Source organism: Erythrolamprus reginae, chromosome 4 (assembly GCF_031021105.1).
Source record: "Erythrolamprus reginae isolate rEryReg1 chromosome 4, rEryReg1.hap1, whole genome shotgun sequence".
In the NCBI taxonomy this organism is placed as follows: domain Eukaryota; kingdom Metazoa; phylum Chordata; class Lepidosauria; order Squamata; family Dipsadidae; genus Erythrolamprus; species Erythrolamprus reginae.
The window spans coordinates 29,059,498-29,080,673 of record NC_091953.1 but is presented as its reverse complement, the minus strand read 5'-3'; the positions used below and the strand labels follow the sequence as shown (position 1 = coordinate 29,080,673).

The 21,176-nt window shown below is 37.7% G+C and overlaps 1 protein-coding gene across 6 annotated transcripts in view; it reads right to left on the bottom strand.

Annotated features, from left to right (window-relative positions):
* Nucleotides 1-21,176, bottom strand: part of NBEA (neurobeachin) — a 428,967-nt gene that overhangs the window by 42,056 nt on the left and 365,735 nt on the right. For all 6 annotated transcript variants that reach the window (XM_070749903.1, XM_070749906.1, XM_070749905.1 and 3 more), the window contains one exon: nucleotides 14,511-14,678. In XM_070749903.1, the coding sequence (XP_070606004.1) occupies nucleotides 14,511-14,678 (168 nt within the window). The remainder of the gene's footprint in view (nucleotides 1-14,510; nucleotides 14,679-21,176) is intronic.

The following is a 21,176-nucleotide window of genomic DNA, read 5'->3' as shown; positions in this document are numbered from 1 at the left end:
TCTGTGGGACAGGTCACAGCAGAAATGATGGGTCAAGGGTGGAATTAATCAGGCAAATCCTGTAATGATACTTGATCATGAGGAAATGTATTTTAATAGAGGTTTTTGTTGTTGTTCTGGCTTATTATAGAAATAAAATATAACCATCTAAAGCATTGTTTTTTATGAGTCAAATAAAAAACAGACAAGTTTAGTAAATCAAATAATATAATATCTATACTTCCTTACTTTATATGCACAAGACTATATTAAATATTTAAATATCATTTTATGTTCCATCAGTCTGTAAAACACATTAGAAAAAACATTTTCCTATATAATAGAAAGCTACTAAATCAAAATGAAATTTCTGTCATTGTTCTACTAAATTCAGTGTTAAATGTATTATCTTCTCATATCCTTTGGGACAATGTAAACTCCAGCCATTATTAACTTACAAAACCTTGGGGGGCATGGAGTGAAATTGAAGAGAGAGACCTGATTGAATGGTTTCTCTTGACGGAATCAGTCCAATCAGAGAGCAGACAAAATTAACCCATACCTGGATGCTATATCTACCCTGAGGGAGAAGGTACAGTGGTACCTCTACCTAAGAACGCCTCTACTTACGAACTTTTCTAGATAAGAATCGGTTGTCCAAGATTTTTTTGCCTCTTCTCAAAAACCATTTCCACTTACAAACCCGAGCCTCCGAAACTGTAACTGGAAAAGGCAGGCAGAAGCTACCGTGGGGCATCTCTAGGAATCTCGTGGGAGGAAACAGGTCCGGAAAAGGCAGGGAGGAGCCTCCATAAGGCCTCTCTAGGAATCTCATGGGAGGAAGCAGGGCCTTCACCCTCCCTGTGGTTTCCCCAATCGCACACATTATTGGCTTTTACATTGATTCCTATGGGAAAAATTGCTTCTTCTTACAAACTTTTCTACTTAAGAAACTGGTGACGGAATGAATAAGTAAAGGTACCACTGTACTTATGTTTTTATAAAGGCATGCATACAACAATATTTAAATGATCAATTCTAAAGTCCTTTAATGTAGGAAATTTGGATGCAGAAGATATATATTGATCATCACTTTTAATAACATAAACGCAGACAAATATTTTATAATATTCTAACAATACAGTATATTTGCTTCTTCTATCTTTACTTTTCAGGAAATGCCCAAAGCTACAAAATGGTAGCATTCCATCTATTTTGTTAGAGATATCTTGTTGGTCCTTGACAGCCTTATCATGTCAACTTTCTGCAGTAGCACAGTTTTCAACAAGGAGAAGAATAAGTATAAAACTGCTTCCTGTGGGTATATTTTACTATGGTAGATCCTGGGGGATGATTTGTTATTTCTGTCAGATCAAACAAAGGGATAGGGGAAGAAAATAAAATAGAATACAGCAACCAAAAATAAAGCCGCTGAAAAAAGCCAAAATCCACTCAGGCCAAAATTTTAGGCTAGGAAAAATCATCAAAATATGTGAATATCAAACATCTTCAAAATAAACAAATACTGTACGGAAAATGTGCTTTCAAGATCTCTGTGAAAATCAACTGTCAAATCTTGCTCATTTGTTGACTGACTCTCTCCAACCCCTTCCATTGCTTGTGTGTCTGGTTATTTCTTTTTAGGGAACAAATAAAATATGATATTTCCAAAACTTAGTAAATATCTCCCAAGAGTTTTAAGTGGATAAATAATACTTTCACCTCTTTTTAAACTCTCAATAGTACCCCGTGAATTAGATGAACCAGGAGATAATATACAGACCAAAGTCAGCGTGTATAACTCAGTATGCATTCAATTCAATCTCAGGACCAAACAATGTCGTTTGGCGGGCCCCAGGGGAAGAGTCTTCTCTGTGGCGGCCCCGGCCCTCTGGAACCAACTCCCCCCAGAGATTAGAACGGCCCCCACCCTCCTTGTCTTTCGCAAATTACTTAAGACCCACCTTTGTCACCAGGCATGGGGGAGTTAAGTTATCCTTTCCCCCTAGGCTATTACAAGTTATGCATGGTATGTTTGTTTGTGTGTATGTTTGGTTTTTTATAATAAGGGTTTTTTAGTTGTTTTTATTAATTGGATTGTTCATGTTGTTTTACCACTGTTGTTAGCCACCCCGAGTCTGCAGAGAGGGGCGGCATACAAATCCAATAAATAATAATAATAATAATAATAATAATAATAATAATAATAGTGAAACATTTTATTACCACATGGGAGGTATACAAGAGCCTAGCTTTTGCAAGATGTAGTAACGGTGAACAACATGGGTGGTTTTAAAAGAGTTTTATGTGGTTACATAGTTATACAATTATGACTGGTATTATTAATGATAGTTCCATATTGCCTCAATTATTGCTCACTTCTTTCTGCTTAGGAACAAAAACAGGATATGATTATTAAACTTTTGTGATACATCAGATTGGTTGGTACATTGGACTAGCTAGGTTTCTAGTATGCATGCAACAAAACTTCACTTTTGATTCATTTCCTACTGCAGAGTGCTAGAAAATTCTTAGGCTGCATTAGATTTACAAACACCCATATTTAGGTGGAAAACATTAAATATATTGAATCAGCAGAATACCACAATTTGAGATTGTACCTCATTTTTATCTTGGAGTACTCATCTCAAACAGTCTAAGCACCAGGGGTAACTGTAACAGCATTGCCAAAAAGCATTAAGATTTGTCAACCTAATCTTGCGAAGCTTCTTCTTCGGTAATATTGTACTGCTAACCAGGGCATACAAAACCTTTGCCAGACTAATTCTTGAATAGAGGTCATCTGCCTGGAATCCGCACCATATATTGGACATTTATACAATTAAGCGAGTCCAGAGGTATTTCATGGGAAGAGTATTCCACTTTGCTCACACAAAAATATTTTATGCCAATGATGGTGAACCTTTCTTTCCTCGGGTGCCGAAAGAGTGTGCGTGCACGCTATCGCGTATGCAGGAATGCCCACACTCAGAATTCAATGCTTGAGGCTGGTGAAAACAGCTCCCCCTGCCTTTCAGAAGCCCTCTGGAGGCCAGAAACAGCTGGTGGGTCCAGTGGGCTCGTGTTTTGCCCTCCCCAGGCTCCAAAGGCTTCCCTGGAGCTGGGGGAGGGTAAAAATGCCCTGTCCCATCCCCCTGGAGGCACTCTGGAAACCAAAAGCGCCCTCCCAGAGCATCTGTGTGAGCCCAAAATCAGCTGGCTGACACACACATACATGTTGGAGCTGAGCTAGTGCAATCACTCGTATGCCAGCAGATATGGTTCCACGTGCCACCTGTGGCACCCGTGCCATAGGTTCGCCATCACTGCCTTATGCCATCAGGCTTGAAATTTTGGGCTTGGACAACCTATAACTATGCCCCTATGGTCTGACCTAGGTATAATACACAAAATTATCTGCTAAAGTGTCACACCTGTCAATGACTACTTCAGCTTCAACTCCAATAATACATGAGCATACAACAGATACAAACTCAAGGTAAACCACTCTAAACTCAATTGCAGAACATATGACTTCAGCAATAAAGTGATCAATGCCTGGAATGCTCTACCTGACTCGGTTGTTATTTCATCAAACCCCCATAGTTTCAACTTTAAACTGTCTACCTTGGAGCTCACCCCATTCCTAAGAGGTCTGTAAGGAGTGTGCATGAGTGCACCAGAGTGCCTACCATCCCTGTCCTATTGTCACTATTTATTTATACCCTGTATTTACTGTATTCATATTCATGTTTATACTTATACCTTTTATCTTGATAGATAGATACATAAATAAATAAATAAACAAATAAATAAATATTTTATAGAACTGAATACAAGGAAAACAATCTAGAAAGAATATATAAAGATTAATGGTCGAATATAATTCTTCACTAACTTAAAAAAAATACTAAGCATAAACCAACTACATCTATAAAATGTAAATGAGGATTTGGCAAATATTTGGTAAATCCACAGTAATGGAATTTAAACATGCCTGGGATAAACATATATCCATCCTAAGATAAAATACAGGAAATGGTATAGGGGTAGACTAGATGGACCATGAGGTCTTTTCCTGCCGTCAATCTTCTATGTTTCTATTTGAAACAAGAAGTGAATAAAATAAATATTGCGTCTGAAATGCTAGCTCCTGCAAAGATACACAGAAAAAGCCTGCTTTCAATGTTGCATCTGACATAGGTAATTACATTTGGGGCATCAAGCCAATGATTGCTATTTAGCCATCTTAATTTCATGTTGTGATGGAGGAGAAAAACATTAGTGATGTATTGACATCACTACATTAAATTAGTTTTGTAAAAACACATGTCAGGTCTGTTGTTCAGAAGAAAAACTAATAGCAATGTAAGTGTTGTAAAAATAGAAATATTCTTTTCAAACGCAGCTTGAAACGCTGTGAGTTTATATTTTACATTATGGAAAATTTTAAACAAAATTGGAAAGGTGGATGTCATATAGCGAAGCAAAGCATTAGTCTCCAGAATTTATTTTTAATAATGTCTATGTAGAATCTGCAGCTAAATGCCTTGCTTGTAAAAGCATTCACATGTCCAGAAAAACGAACAAATAAAAACAAAGCTGAGGGTCTGAGTGGCAAAAAGCCTTGTTAATTTGCTTTTCATTGTCACTGTTGTGGTCCTTGGCAGCAAGGAGGCTGGGGAGGAACATGGGCCAGGCCTGGAGTCTGGAGAAGGCTTGGTGCCAGAGGCAGGGATTCAGCACGGGCTATTGGGGAGGTTTGTCCAAACTCCAGAGTCTCAGAGGCTGACATGAGCAAGGCAGAGGAACAAAGGGAGCTTGTTTTCAATGTATGCATGCACAGAGCTGCCAGAAAGCAAGAATAGTTACAGAGGAGTAGGACTACTCGGGAGTAAACCTTGAAGATAATTGGCCCCTCCCATCGACTATAAAAATGGAGTACACAAAAAAGTTTGTTGCAGGAAGCAACTTTGTTCAACATTCTAGCTCTCTTTCTGTTTGGCCTTGCCAAGTTTCTTGCTGATTGATCCTTGACAGTTTGTCAACGAAGATCAATGTTCCTTTGTTTATCTGCCTTTCCTCAAAAGATTGTTGTTGGACTTGTTATCATTTGTTTGGGACTTATTATGGCTGACAATGAAAATAATTACTAGCTGTTAAAATAAAAGAAGTTTTGGGGACGCTGTTTGTGCCGTATTATTTAATCAGGAAGCCTAGGTCAGAACAGCCACTGAAGTTGGCAAATTTGCTATCGTAACCATCTTTTTTGGGTATCAAAGTCATGTTTTGAAAATGCCAAATGCATTTTTAAAGGGATTGGGATACCTGCTCTAAATAATTATTTTTAATACAATAGAATATACTCAGCTGAGGGTTGAGCTATAGAACCTTGGTGTACTCTAACTTGGTTGTTTTTCTGCAAATGTTTCATTATGGATATGGATATGATCATCGGTACTAGTGGATATAGGCAGGGGTGGGTTCTACTTGCCTTCCCCACCAGTTCCTATTGCAATGGAAATGCATATTTTGTGTGCGCGTGCTTTGCTCACCCCTTCCCGGAAATGACCCTCTGTGCATGCTCAGTACTTAAAAAAGCTTCTGCGCATGCACAGAAGCAAAAAACGAGAGAACTGGCTCGGGGGACATTATTATTATTATTTATTAGATTTGTATGCCGCCCCTCTCCGAAGACTCAGGGCGGCTCACAACAGTAATAAAAACAATATAGTAGTAGAACAAATCTAATATTAAAAAAACATCTAAAACCCTATCATTATTTTAAAGAAACCAAACAGCACATTCATACCAAACATAAAACAAAGTATAAAAAAGCCTGGGGGAAAAGGCGTCTCAACTCCCCCATGCCTGGCGGTATAAGTGAGTCTTGAGTAGTTTACGAAAGACAGGGAGGGTGGGGGCAGATCTAATCTCTGGGGGTAGTTGGTTCCAGAGGGCCGGGGCCGCCACAGAGAAGGCTCTTCCCCTGGGGCCCGCCAAACGACATTATTTATTCGATGGGACCCGGAGAAGGCCAACTCTGTGGGATCTTATCGGTTGCTGTGATTCGTGCAGTAGTAGGTGGTTCCGGAGGTACTCTGGTCCAATGCCATGTAGGGCTTTAAAGGTCATGACCAACACTTTGAATTGTGACCGGAAACTGATCGGCAGCCAATGCAACATGGCAGGCCTCGGTCACTGCCGGTTCTAGTTACCCAGGCTGCCAAGTTACTACAAGTTCTATAGAACCAGGCAGGAACCCATGTCTAGATGAAGGGTTTGTTCCCTATTTATATATATTTCCTGCCTCACTTTCTACTTTGATGGAAAGATATAACCACAAATCAGGGGGAAACTATGGATCCAGGACTCATAGCAGAGATCATAATGCAGTATCTAGAAACTACTGCACTTCTACACATAGAACCAAAAATATGGGTCTGCTTTGTTGATGGCATTTTTGCAATCCTAAAAAAGGAATAAGAGAAGACACATGAAACAACCAATAACATCTTTAAAGAAACAAAATTCCCAAGAGAATAAGAAAAAACCCAACACACTACCATTCCTGGCTATCCTCATGAGCAAAGGAAATGATAACAAACTAGAAAGACAAATCTCAAAAACCCAAACCATGCTAATCAAGTATCCCATTACAAAAGTAATAATCCTATCTCCCACAAGAGGAATTGTGTAAGAACATTATTCAGACAAGCATAGACACACTGCAGAAAAAAAGTAAGCCCATAAAACATCTTCCAGCAAATGGATGCTTATACAACTTTATCAAAAATTACCTGATTATTCAAGCCACATTATAATTCAAGCCACATTATAATTAATACAAGGTATTGAAAAGAATAATATGACCATGTATCAAAAATGTTTCAGAAACATACAAACTATTATAACACATGGCATCACTGTAGCACACAATTAAACTAAATTGTGTGCTCCAAAACATCTTAAGCAAACCAAGAAAAAAAGATAAGTTAATTGTAACATACAATGGATTGTAATAGCCAGTATTTAGAACAATTATGCTGAAGACTAGCAGAGCGCATCCATGAACAACTACTAGCAATCAGTAGACATGATATGAACTCTTTAATATTACAATACAAGGCTTTATAACTACAGGTTCATCTGAAAAACTATTTTAGACCAAGGTAAATCCTAAACATTTAAGAACATTTCTAACAGTAACAAATCAGCCATTAATAAATAGCAATAGCACTTAGACTTAACATATATGATGCTTCACAGTGCTTTACAGCCCTCTCTAAATGGTTAACAGAGTCGGCATTCTGCCCCCAAAAATCTTGGTCACCATTTTACCCACCTCAAAAGGATGGAAGGTTGAGTCAACGTTGAGCCTAGCTAGATTTGAACTGCCGAACTACAGTCAGCAGTCAGGAAAAGTAGCCCACAATACTGCACTCTAACCATTTGCCACTATGGCTCTTACATAGGATACATAGAAATAAACCATATTTACACACTATTCAAAAGACACAAAAAAGCAAAGAAAACAGGACCAGAATACATTCTTTCAGGATAAAATACTTCACTAAGCAGTGATTAACCTTAGACAAACAATCAAACAGAAAATAACACAAGGAAGGAAGGAAGGAAAGAAGGAAGGAAGAAAAAAGAAGGATGGAGGACAAGAAAGAAAGAAAGAAAAAAAGAAAAGGAAAGAAAGAAAGACGACAACTACAAGCTATAAATAAACTGGCGTAAGCTACTGTATATAAACAGGAATCAAACCCCATGCTCACTAACACTGCTGATACTATCTAGTTGAGTAATCAAATATATATAATCAAGCCATCAAGCATAAACAACATGAAGGACTCCATAGAGCTGTTGCCATATTTGCAAATGGAAACTTGCACATAGCTCATGAGTGGTAATGAAAGTACTACAAAGGATATTTCTTTGTACCCATAACAATGTGCCTAAAATAAAAGAAAATAATCAAGAAATTGTATACAAAAACTTTGAAATACTACACTGTAATTTACATTCAATGTGTCTGCTAATTCTATACATTAACTGTCTTACAACCAGTACAGTGGTACCTCATCTTCCGAACGCCTCTTCTAATGAACTTTTCAAGATACGAGCCCGGTGTTTAAAATTTTTTTGCCTCTTCTTCCGAACTATTTTCACCTTACGAACCCAAGCCGCTGCTGCTGGGATGAAGGGGTTTCTTTCCCCCACTTTTTTTTGAAGAAAGAAAAGGGAGGGGCGGCTTGGAGGGGGAAATGACTGCATTTAAATAACTAGGAGAACAGCTGTTTGCAGGCACTGAAACAGTGTCTTTTGAAGAAAGAAAAGGGAGGGGCGGCTTGGAGGGGGAAAAGACTGCATTTAAATAACTAGGAGAACAGCGTGTTTGCAGGCACTGAAGGGGTGTCTTTTGAAGAAAGAAAAGGGAGGGGCGCCCCCCTTGCCTTTCTTCCTTCCCACTCACCCTTTAGCCTAGCCTTGCTTCTTCCACCCGCCCCCTTTAGCTGCTCCTCCCTGCCCTCTGTTCGCCTCCCTTCTAAAGTTTGGGATTTTCCTGAAGGATTTGCACGCATTATTTGCTTTTACATTCATTCCTATGGGAAACATTGTTTCATGTTACGAACTTTTCACCTTACGAACCTCCTCCTGGAACCAATTAAGTTCGTATCATGAGGTACCACTGTATTCTGATGATAACTGAAAAGGCTAAAAGCATTGGTTGGATTTATAAATGTACAGTTGTACACCAATAGTAAAGACAATCCCAAACAACATCCAGGGTGCAATGCAACTACTGTTTACATATTAAACAGGGATACAGACTTTATAGCAGAGATGTTCTGTCATGTTTCTCCACAGGAGAGGGCTGTCATAGAAAAGTTCATTATCAATTACTGTTGTACAAGCGCAAAATGAGTTAAGCTGTCGTAATTTTCTCAGCTAGAGCTCCTGTGCTGTCAAAGAATGTCAACTTTTAATCTGACATACGGAAGAAAATCATCTCTTATTCTGACCTCTAATTTCATGACATTTTAATGCAATAATTGCTGTGGTTAGTGCTATAACTATGATTTCACCTGTCAAGGAAAAAAAAAACCAAATCAATATCCCAGAGTTGCTTATTTCATTTTATCTTTCACTTTACTAAATTTCTTGGTTTTGAAAAAAAAGGGAAACTATCATTACATCAGCATTCTTGTAAATGTTATCTGATGAAACTAGAGTTTGCTATGTTTCCAATTTGTGTGTATCTCTAACAATAGTTCCTTCTCATCCCCCAACAAAGCACATTTCATTAGACTATAAATAATATTTTTGGACATAGATACAATAATAAAAGAAAAGTGGTTTGGCTTGCTTAGAGTCTGCCTTGGAATGCAATACATCCAATGAAAAAAACTAGGGGTGGGGGGAAAATAAGACATGATTCCTTTTCCAAAAGGAAGATTATTTTTACCCTGCTGCTAATCTCATTATACAGTAAGTCACTCTTACAGTTTAATCAGATCTGTTAATAGTTTATAGAAAAAAAATAAAGAAAGCATAACTTGGTAAATGTTGAGTGTCAACACAAATATTTCTCTGTTAGACTTTTTTTCAGAGCATTTCAGATTAAATTTATCTCAATCTTACCAAATAAAAATCTGGAGGACATTTCTAATAAGTTAAAAAATAAAACTATGGAAGTGACTGGAAGCATCTATTAATTCAAAGCATGTATATATAGGTACAATAACAACATAATTCATAAGATGCTAAGCTACACCAACATCATCCAATTGGTACCTTGCAAATATACTGCGATTGAAACTACAAGAATTTCTAGCCTCCTTTTGATTTTGTACTCCCCCTTTCCCCCTCCTTTTTTATTAAATTAATAAATTATATTTTTAAAAAAGATATTATCTAGGAATTTTGAAGCTGCATTTTCCAATATACCTGGAGAATATCAGATTGACTTGATTAGGAGGTCTTACATGAAGCATTTGGAATATATGTAAAAGTTGAAGTATTGAAAAAGTTGAAATAAAGGTATTTTATACAAATAGATGGTCTGCAAATATGCCAGGTTTTTTGCCTATTTATTTATATAACAAAAACATTTTAAAAAATCATCTTAAATATGTGAATGGAGGAAGGAAGGCAGAATATATTATCCTGTATTTAGTCTAAATCTACAAGATTGATTATGGATAATCCTCCCCCTACAACCATAATTGGAACTAGAGTCCTCGGAGAGGGGCGGCATACAAATCTAATAAATTATTATTAATTATTATTATTAGAATTTCGATACTAAATTAGTTGTATTCATTTTTACCACTTTTTTGCTATAGTTGTTAAGTGAATCACTGCAGTTATTAAGTGAATAATATGGTCCTTAAACAAATTCAGCTTCCCCATTGATTCTGCTTGTCAGAAGCTGGCTGGGAAGGTTGCAATTGGTGATCATGTGATTTCAGGATGCTGCAACTATCTGAAATAAATGCCAGTTGTCAATTTTGATTAAATGACCGTGGGAATTACACAATGGTCATAAATGGGAGGACCTCCTGGAAGCCACTTTTTAAAAGTGCTGTTGCAACTTCAAATGGTCACTAAATGGATGGTGGTTAAATTTAGGATTATCTATATCAGAAGGAAGCCAAAGACAAGTAAAAGAATAGAAATCCTAAAAGCCAAACACAAGTAAAAGAATAGAAATCCTAAAATATAACTACTTCAGGGAGAATCGTTGGACATGGAAAAATGTTAATCTAATCCTTGTCCTCAAAAATTCTCTTTAAGAACTTTTTGTCTTGATATGTTCATAGTCAATTTATTAGACTTCTTGAAATAAATGAGAGTGAGTTGCTCTGGTTTCATTGAGTCTGTTTGGATGATAGAAACATAGAAACATAGAAGACTGACGGCAGAAAAAGACCTCATGATCCGTCTAGTCTGCCCTTATACTATTTTTTGTACTTTATTTATTTATTTATTTTATTTATTTATTTATTATTTGGATTTGTATGCCGCCCCTCTCCGAAAACTCGGGGCGGCTCACAACAAGTGAAAAGACAATCCAATACATAATCCAATTAATTAAAATATTATAAATTTAAGAAAAACCCCTATACTAACATACACACACACAAGCATACCATATATAAATTCAACGTGCCCAGGGGAAGATGTTTAGTTTCCCCATGCCTGACGGCAAAGGTGGGTTTTGAGGAGTTTACGGAAGGCAGGAAGAGTAGGGGCAGTTCTGATCTCCGGGGGGAGTTGGTTCCGGAGAGTCGGTGCCGCCACAGAGAAGGCTCTCTCCCTGGGGCCCGCCAACCGGCATTGTTTAGTTGACGGGACCCGGAGGAGGCCCACTCTGTGGGACCTAATCGGTCGCTGGGATTCGTGCGGCAGAAGGCGGTCTCGGAGATATTCTGGTCCAGTGCCATGAAGGGCTTTAAAGGTCATAACCAACACTTTGAATTGTGACCGGAAACTGATCGGCAGCCAATGCAGGCTGCGGAGTGATGGTGAAACATGGGCATACCTGGGTAAGCCCATGACTGCTCTCGCAGCTGCATTCTGCACGATCTGAAGTTTCCGAACACTTTTCAAAGGTAGCCCCATGTAGAGAGCATTACAGTAGTCGAACCTCGAGGTGATGAGGGCATGAGTGACTGTGAGCAATGAGTCCCGGTCCAGGTAGGGCCGCAACTGGTGCACCAGGCGAACCTGGGCAAACGCCCCCCTCGCCACAGCTGAAAGATGGTTCTCTAATGTGAGCTGTGGATCGAGGAGGACGCCCAAGTTGCGGACCGTCTCTGAGGGGGTCAGTAATTCCCCCCCCAGGGTAATGGACGGACAGATGGAATTGTCCTTGGGAGGCAAAACCCACAGCCACTCCGTCTTATCCGGGTTGAGCTTGAGTCTGTTGACACCCATCCAGGCCCCAACAGCCTCCAGGCACCGGCACATCACTTCCACCGCTTCGTTGACTGGGCATGGATACCAGGCATGTTTAAATTCAGTTACTGTAGATTTACCAACCACGTCTGCTGGAAGTTTGTTCCAAGGATCTACTACTCTTTCAGTAAAATAGTATTTTCTCATGTTGCTTTTGATCTTTCCCCCAACTAACTTCAGATTGTGTCCCCTTGTTCTTGTGTTCACTTTCCTATTAAAAACACTTCGCTCCTGAACCTTATTTAACCCTTTGACATATTTAAATGTGTCTCCCATGATGAATAAATTTAGATCCAAATCATTGAAAGAATTTATTTGTTAAATTTCTAGCCTATCTTTCCAATATTAAAATGAAAGATTAAAAAATACTTCAACTTTTTCAATGACTGTATGAATTAGATACAATCCATGCAAGCCTTCAATTACCATGAAATTGGGTTCTAATATCTATAACATAGTCTAAACTGTAGAAATGTTAAGGAAATATAATGTAATATTTTGTTTGTGAGATAATTAATTAACTGTAAACTTCCAGATTCTTGGTTTCCAGGGGGGAAAAGCCACAAGTCTTCTATTGCCTTTGTATAAATTATTGCTTGTTTTGCATACAACAGATGGCAGATATCATAGGGCATGGAAGCTTATGTATGCAGCCTCAACACAACAACACTCATCCTGCAGCTGTTGCATCTTCACACTTTTTCAACCAAAGTGAATCTTTTTATAGAATGTTCTATATTTCCACATTAATCTAATAATAATCTTCCTAAGATGAAGTGACAAGCTAGGAGGCAATACGTGGAAGGACATTTTGCAGAAATCATTTTTTTTAAAGTGCTATAAAATACTATACACACATTCTAAAAGAAAGCTGCGTGCTTATTCATGTTTTGGCTATTTTAATCTCTGTGTATTTATTAATAAATAAACAAAGAAAAACAAAAATAGTATGTATAATAAATGTACGGATTTCAAATTGTCCAAATCTTCTAGTTAGTAACAACATGTTAGAAAAAACAGGTAACCCATTTTAACTTCATTTGTTGATTAAATCAATATTACCACAGAAAATCCAAATTTCTATGGTAATTTGGTAATGTCAGCAAAATTCTCCGACATCTAACGTTGTTTTATATTACCTCAAAAGAGAATTTTTTTTAAAACCAGATGTCCATCTTTCATTGCCTTGAATCAATTAATCAAGATACAGATGACAATACAACAAATAAGCTTGAGGATGTGCAGTTATACAGACAACTCTTATTTTTTTGAAGTAAAGGTAGTTCTGTTCTCGACTTACAACCACAATTGAGCCCCAAATTTTTGTTGCTAAGTGAGTTAGCAATTCACTTTAGCAAGCGTTAGCAAGTGTTAAGTGAGTTTTGCCCCCATTTTATAACCTTTCTTGCCACAGTGGTTAAAGAATTGCAGTTGTTAAGTTAGTAACAATTGGGTGAATTCCTGCTTTCCAGTTGACTTTCTTTGTCAGAGGGTTGCAAAAAGTGATCACATGACCCCAGGACACTGTATTCATCATCAGTATGAATCAGTCGCCAAGTGCTGAATTTTAATCACATGACCGTGGGGATGCTTCAATAGTGTTGTGGTTAGCTCTGGCCCAGCTCCTGCCCCAAGGACTGTGGATGTGGGGGAGACATCCGCATGCTGCAGGCCTGTTTTGCCCCTGGTGGAATCTGCTGATGAAGGCTCCTCTGATCAAGAAGACATGAGTGACAGGGAGGAGGAGAGTGTGGCAGACAGCTCAGAAGGAGATCAATTATCTAGCTCCTCCTTGGATCCAGAACAAGAGTTAATGATACAGCCACGCATGCGGAGAGCGATGCATATGCAACAACAACTGAGAGATTATTATCAAAGAAAATGAGGCCACCTGTGGTTGGGTGGGGCTGTGGTAATTAGTGAGGCTGCTATAATGAGGTGGCCATTGAGGAGGATTATCTGATCGTTGTGTTTCGTGCCTGCTTTGCTGCGTTTGACCTTTTGTGTGCTGATTTCCCCCCGCTTTGAAACTAAACCAGGGCAAAGTGTGTTTCACTTTGTGAAAGAAGAAGGACTGTGAATTGCCTCACAGCTGCAAGCTAAGTATCACAGAACTGATAAGGGACTTGTACAAATTACCAGTTTGTTTGGAGACAAATGCTCTTTGCTATACCAAAAGAGGGCTTGGTTTAAGTGAATTTTCATTATAAAGAAAATTGTTTTGAATTTTCAAATGTGTGTGTGTCTGAAATTTGTACCTGTGAATTTTTGGGAGGAGTCTACCAGAGAGCCCGACAGAACAGTTATGTGAAAAACTGTCATAAGTCACTTTTTTCAGGGTTAGGGTTAAAGAACTGTTGTAAGTCGAGGACTATATGTACTCTGGGATTTATTATTTGGATTTCAAATAATTGAAATAAATAATTTAAACCAATAATTATTATTTGGATTACAAAACAAAACAAAAAAAGCATTTAAAAAGAAAAGAAAAGCAATCATTAATAATTTTAAGATATATTTATCATAATTGAAGGGAAAAAGTGTTAGCCAGAGGTACTTACTTCTCTGAGAACAGGATCAGTGATGCTGTCAAGGTTTATGGAACCTTCATATGTCAGGTAATGGAAAACATTAAGTGCCCGCACTGCTTCTGGCCCTCGCTGCTTATAACCAAATATGAGGTCAATCCACTGGTGAAGCTGACACGATACAAATTCACTTTCCAGAGCCTAGAAATGAAATAAAGAGGATGAAAAAGGGAAAAAATGCTTCTCATACAAGTATCATTTTCTATTTCTTTTACAAACAAGACATCTTGTCACAATGTCCTTTAAAATTCTTAATATGCTATGGACTTTGTAAATACATGTTTTGTAAGCTTTTATTGCCATTCGGTTCTACACCTTTAAAGCCCTACGTGGCATTGGACCAGAGTACCTCTGGAACTGCCTGCTACCGCACGAATCCCAGCGGCCGATAAGGTCCCACAGAGTTGCCTTCTCCGGCTCCCGTCAACTAAACAATGTAGTCTGGCGGGCCCCAGGGGAAGAGCCTTCTCTGTGGCGGCCCCGTCCCTCTGGAATCAACTCCCCCCCGGAGATTAGAACTGCTCCCACCCTCCTTGTCTTCCGTAAACTACTTAAGACCCATCTATACCACAAGGCATGGGGAATTTGAGACATCTTTCCCCCAGGCTTATTATAATTTATGTTTGGTATGTATGTGTTGTTTGGTTTTTAATTATGATAGGGTTTTTAGTTTTTTAATATTAGATTTGTGCCATTATAATATTGTTTTTATCGTTGTTGTGAGCCGCCCCGAGTCTTCGGAGAGGGGCGGCATACAAATCTAATAAATTATTATTATTATTATTATTATCATCTATGCTTTTCGCTCTATTGAGAGCTTGTTGAGAAACATCAATAGAAGTACTAAAAATATTTATTTTATGTTACTGAATTTAGCGCAATCATCCAAATCAAAGCATAAGGGGGGTCATTTTCGCTTGTTATTGATTCAATTGTATAATTATACATTTTCTTCAAAAATTCAAATCTACTTCTTGAATTCTTTTTACTGTCTCCTGAACCCCGGAATGACAAATGGTATAACATCCTTTTAGGTATTTGAAGAGCACTATCACATTTCCTTTCAATTTGTTCATTTCAAGGATAAGTATGCTCAAATATTTCAATCTCTTTCAATAGTTTTTCGTTATCTGATCATCCTTGGTACCATTCTTGGAATCTGTTCCATTTTCTCGCAAAAACCTTTGTTTCCAGTCCTAATTCATTAGAATATTTGTTAAAATAAACCTTGTGAGACAATGGATGTCAATCAGTTTAAGAAGTACTATTCCAGGTTAACTGGATTGTAAAACACAAACTGTAAAATTCTGGCTTCCTTATTCCAGTTATAGATGATAATTTTACAGTGTGTATACCATTTTTCTACTCTTGTAGATGTAAACAAAAACCCGATTTATAGAATTTTAAACAGTACCAAGTTGTTATGAATTTCATAAAATGAAACTTGGGTAAATGGTAGATAGCAAAATTTTGAAGTCTTATGTTTTATTCCTGCCTCAGCTGTTTTCCCCCTATATTTCTAACATTCATCATTCTATACATAGAACATGACCATGCAGAGGTTTCAGATGCAAATTATTTAGAATAAAAGTGTGTGCTCAGTTTAGCAATAAAAATATAGCCTTCACTGAATCAGAGCTGTATGATTTTATCTGTCAGTAATCTTCCATGTTAATCAGAAAATAACATTACTAGCTAAATATGAGTTAAGAAAAATGTATTCTGCAAAAAATAGCTAAACAAAATGAAAGCTTACAATCATTTTTTCTTCTTAAATCATTGTCACAATTGTATGCCCTAGTAAATGGGAGCTAGCCCAACTGCATCCATGAAATTTTGTTTCAGAGTAAAAAAATATAGGACTATAGAAATTGGTTTAGGCTTTGCGCATGTGCAGAGGGTTAAGAAAAAGAAAATGGTGACATTCGGGAGGGTAGGCAGAGCCTTGTGATGTGATTTTGGACTTCTTAAAATATCTGTATATTCCATCTTTCTAAATGACAAAACTAGTATACAGTGATACCTCGTCTTACAAACACCTCGTCATACAAACTTTTTGAGATACAAATCCGGGGTTTAAAATTTTTTTTGCCTCTTCTTACAAACTATTTTCACCTTACAAACCCACCGCTGCCGCTGGGATGCCCCGCCTCCAGACTTCCGTTGCCAGCGAAGCACCTATTTTTGCACTGCTGGGATTCCCCTGAGACTCCCCTTCATGGGAAACACCACCTCCGGACTTCCATATTTTTGTGATGCTGCAGGGGAATCCCAGCAGGGGAATCCCAGCATTGCAAAAATGAGCACTTTGCTGGCAACAGAAGTCTGGAGGTGGGGTTTCCCATGGAGGGGAGCCTCAGGAGAATCCCAGCAGCACAAAAACAGGTGCTTCGGCTGGCAAAAGGGGTGAATTTTGGGCTTGCATGCATTAATCGCTTTTCCATTGATTCCTATGGGAAACATTGTTTCGTCTTACAAACTTTTCACCTTAAGAACCTCATCCTGGAACCAATTAAGTTTGTAAGACAAGCTATCACTCTATTAGGTAGAGGAAGGCACTTCCTAAATCTGAAAGTATATTTTCTGTTTCTATATTCAGCACTGCAACTTGTAATAAACTACAATCTGAGCCTTAAATAATCAAAACATTGTCATAATTAGTCTTGGATTACAACAGGTCATGTCTTGAAATTACAAATGCTTGCTTTAAAGTCTTTGCTGTGTCTCCGTGTGTTTTACATTACAGTTTTTTTACCTTGGTTTAACATGCTTGGCTTGTTTCTGAACCTGTTTTATTTCAGACTCTCATGCCACCACAAGTCTTCTGGGATCAAAAAGCTCAGCAAGACTACGAAGTCACATCTGTGAAAAGCTTTCTTCCCTTTTTTGTAAACTGGTAGATTATGATTGATGAACCCAGCATTAGGGTAATGTTAGCAGAAACACTTACTGTTTCTGTCCTCTGTGACATCATTGAGGTCAGGCCATAATCATGTTAGCATTGAACACAATGCTTTATTAATGTTTCATGGCTATGTCAGTAGTAATCAGTCCAGCTTGCTATGGATAAATTAAACTGAGCCAACAATCACTGATGTATAAATTGAATGCTCTTAAAATCCACTGAAACACATCCTAAAAGTTACTGAATGTAATCACTCCTCTAGCCTTTTTAATGAGAGCAATCTGCACAGGAATTTTTTTTTTCAATAAGAGATTATTTCTCAGTTAAAACATATAAAATATTATCATTTCGTTTACAAAATGCTTTCTAAATTAGAATGGGATCAAGTTATTATGCAGTACTACAGTATTCCTCTCATATATAGCTGACAAATATAAACAAAATGGAATTTAATAACATACACCTCACACACACACACAAAATCGTGCACATATGTACATATACTGTTAAATATGAATGCACCATTAATTTATTAATGTAAAAAATCAGTAATAATCAGTGTCTTCTAATAATCCAAAGCAAGAGTTCTTGTACCACCTTAGGCAAATGGTTGTGCAATATTTTTTTTGAAAACCTCTAGCAATGGAGTATCCGTAACTCTAAGAGGCAACCTGTTCCCTTGTTTAATATTTGGATCGGGAGTCACTGCTCACAATCACTCATGCCCTCATCACCTCGAGGCTCGACTACTGTAACGCTCTCTACATGGGGCTACCTTTGAAAAGTGTTTGGAAACTTCAGATCGTGCAGAATGCAGCTGAGAGAGCAATCATGGGCGTTCCCAAATATGCCCATGTTACACCAACACTCTGCAGTCTGCATTGGTTGCCGATCAGTTTCCAGTCACAATTCAAAGTGTTGGTTATGATCCTTCATTGCACCGGACCAGATTATCTCAGGGACCGCCTTCTGCTGCACGAATCCCAGCGACCAGTTAGGTCCCACAGAGTGGGTCTTCTCCGGGTCCCGTCAACTAAACAATGTTGCTTGGCGGGACCCAGGGGAAGAGCCTTCTCTGTGGCGGCCCCGGCCCTCTGGAACCAACTCCCCCCAGAGATCAGAATTGCCCCCACCCTCCTTGCCTTTCCTAAGCTGCTTAAAACCCACCTCTGCCACCAGGCATGGGGAATTGAGATCCTCTTTCCCCCTAGGCCTTTACAATTTTATGCATGGTATGTCTGTATGTATGCTTGGTTTTTTATAATAATGGGTTTTTAACTGTTTTTAGTATTGGATTATTGTTATATGCTGTTTTATGTTGCTGTTAACGGCCCCGAGTCTCTGGAGAGGGGCGGCATACAAATCCAATAAATAAATAAATAAATGTACTTAGTGTCAGGAAATTCCTCCTTATTTCCAGGTTGGATCTCTCTCTGATGAGCACCCACCCATTGCTTCTTGTCCTACTTCCAGGTGCCATGAGATATAAAATGAATCTGTATTCCCAGTGGCAATCCTTCAAGTATTGATACTGGTATCATGTCTCCCCACGGTCTATGAAGAAAAAGTGTCCCCTTTCTTCATAGGAATAAGTCTCCAGATTCCTGATCATCTTTGTTTCTCTTCTCTTCACTCTTTCAAGAGCATTGTCATCTTTTCTGAATTATAATGACCAGAACTGGACACAGTATTTTAAATGTGGCATCCCCAGTGCATTATAGAATAATGTTATCACTTCCCTTGATATTGAGACTCTTTCTTTGTTGATGTAGCCCATGAAAGGTTTTTTTTCGCAGCTGCATGATTTTGTTTTTTTTAAATAAGTTTTTAATTTTTAAAATTTAAATAGGTTTTCTCTATTTTTTAAATAAATAGAAACATAGAAACATAGAAGACTGACGGCAGAAAAAGACCTCATGGTCAACCTAGTCTGCCCTTATACTATTTCCTGTATTTTATCTTACAATGGATATATGTTTATCCCAGGCCTGTTTAAATTCAGTTACTGTGGATTTACCAACCACGTCTGCTGGATCTACTACTCTTTCAGTAAAATAATATTTTCTCATGTTGCTTTTGATCTTTCCCCCAACTAACTTCAGATTGTGTCCCCTTGTTCTTGTGTTCACTTTCCTATTAAAAACACTTCCCTCCTGAACCTTATTTAACCCTTTAACATATTTAAATGTTTCGATCATGTCCCCACTTTTCCTTCTGTCCTCCAGACTATACAGATTGAGTTCATTAAGCCTTTCCTGATAGGTTTTATGCTTAAGACCTTCCACCAATGTAGTGGGCTTTTATTTTTTCAGAAAGTATTCTGAGAGTTATTGGATTAATTATAAAAAGAATTACATGTGGCAATCACATCAAAAGAACAAAGGATAGATGGAAGTAGGGATTTTTACAATAATGTTTAGTGGGAGAGTAAAGTAAGGAAGAGTACACTGATTTCTCATCTTCAGGGATTAGGCATCAAGATAAGTTAGCTACTGGAATAGGTGATGCATGTGGGAAAAGCCATCATGTGTTAGGGTATGCCAAATTTTTCAATTTTCAAATTCCAAACATTAAAGATCCTCAAAAGTTGTGACATTACTTGGGGATTGTAAAGATATTTTGTGTACTTTAATATAATTCAGATGTGCTTAGTATGTAACTACATAAATAGCATAATTTTTTAACTGTTTCAGGGTATCATGTTTTTATGAAAATATTGTAATTTTTATCATGATGTCATCATGATCTTGGGGGGAAATCCAGATGAAACAAGAAAAGTATAGTATCCTGATCTAGTGCAGGACCATTTAAATATTGATAACACTATGGCATCAAGTGGAAGTTTTTTAGATTCATGTGGCACTGGAAAGCATTGAGAGAAAGGCAAACCTATATAAGAGTAGGATATTCCACTTGAAGTGAAATGGAGATAGGCCGCTGCTGAATAATATGAAAAATATGGTAGAACTCTGTTTCCCTGGAGGAAAGATGACAGATACTGGGCAGCATCCAGTTAGAAAAGTGTGGATATTTCAAGATATTCTACAAGGGATAAGTACTGGAGTTGTCACATCAATGAAACAAAAAAGACAAATATAGCGCCAACAACATTTGAAAGAGGGAATATATATATAGTTATTTCTGTTCTGGTACTAGAAAGTTCCAGATCGAGAACTAAGAATTCTTTTTTGGTTTTGGAATGCAAATTTTTGTGACAGAAGAGAGAAGATTACAATGGGGGAAGTATTACTAATACAGTATATAAAAACTAACATATTGGGGAAAAAACACCTAGCTTCTTTTGTATAATAACTATAGGTGGCAATATCTGTACACAAATGTAAATTAGATCTAGAGATATATTATCACCCACTGGTTAAAATATCAAGGACAATTGTGCGGTGTTGAATGAAACCAGCAGTAGAAGTAACTTACTGTATTTTAATAATTGGATGTTTCACAAAGATTGGGTATATTATGCCTTAGCCATGACAATGAAACCAAATTTCTGAATCACTTAAATTAATGTTCGTTAAAAGAATTGGGTTTTGGAGCTTACCAGAGAAGAGGCACCTTTAAATTAAATCTTAAGAAGTGACCAGGATATAATCATTATGAAAACAATAGGAAAATGGTGACTATGATATTATTATATTTAAGATATATGCAAATGTATGACAGTCTTACACAAATCACATTTCACTACAAAAGAAGAGACGATTGATGAAGAAGAG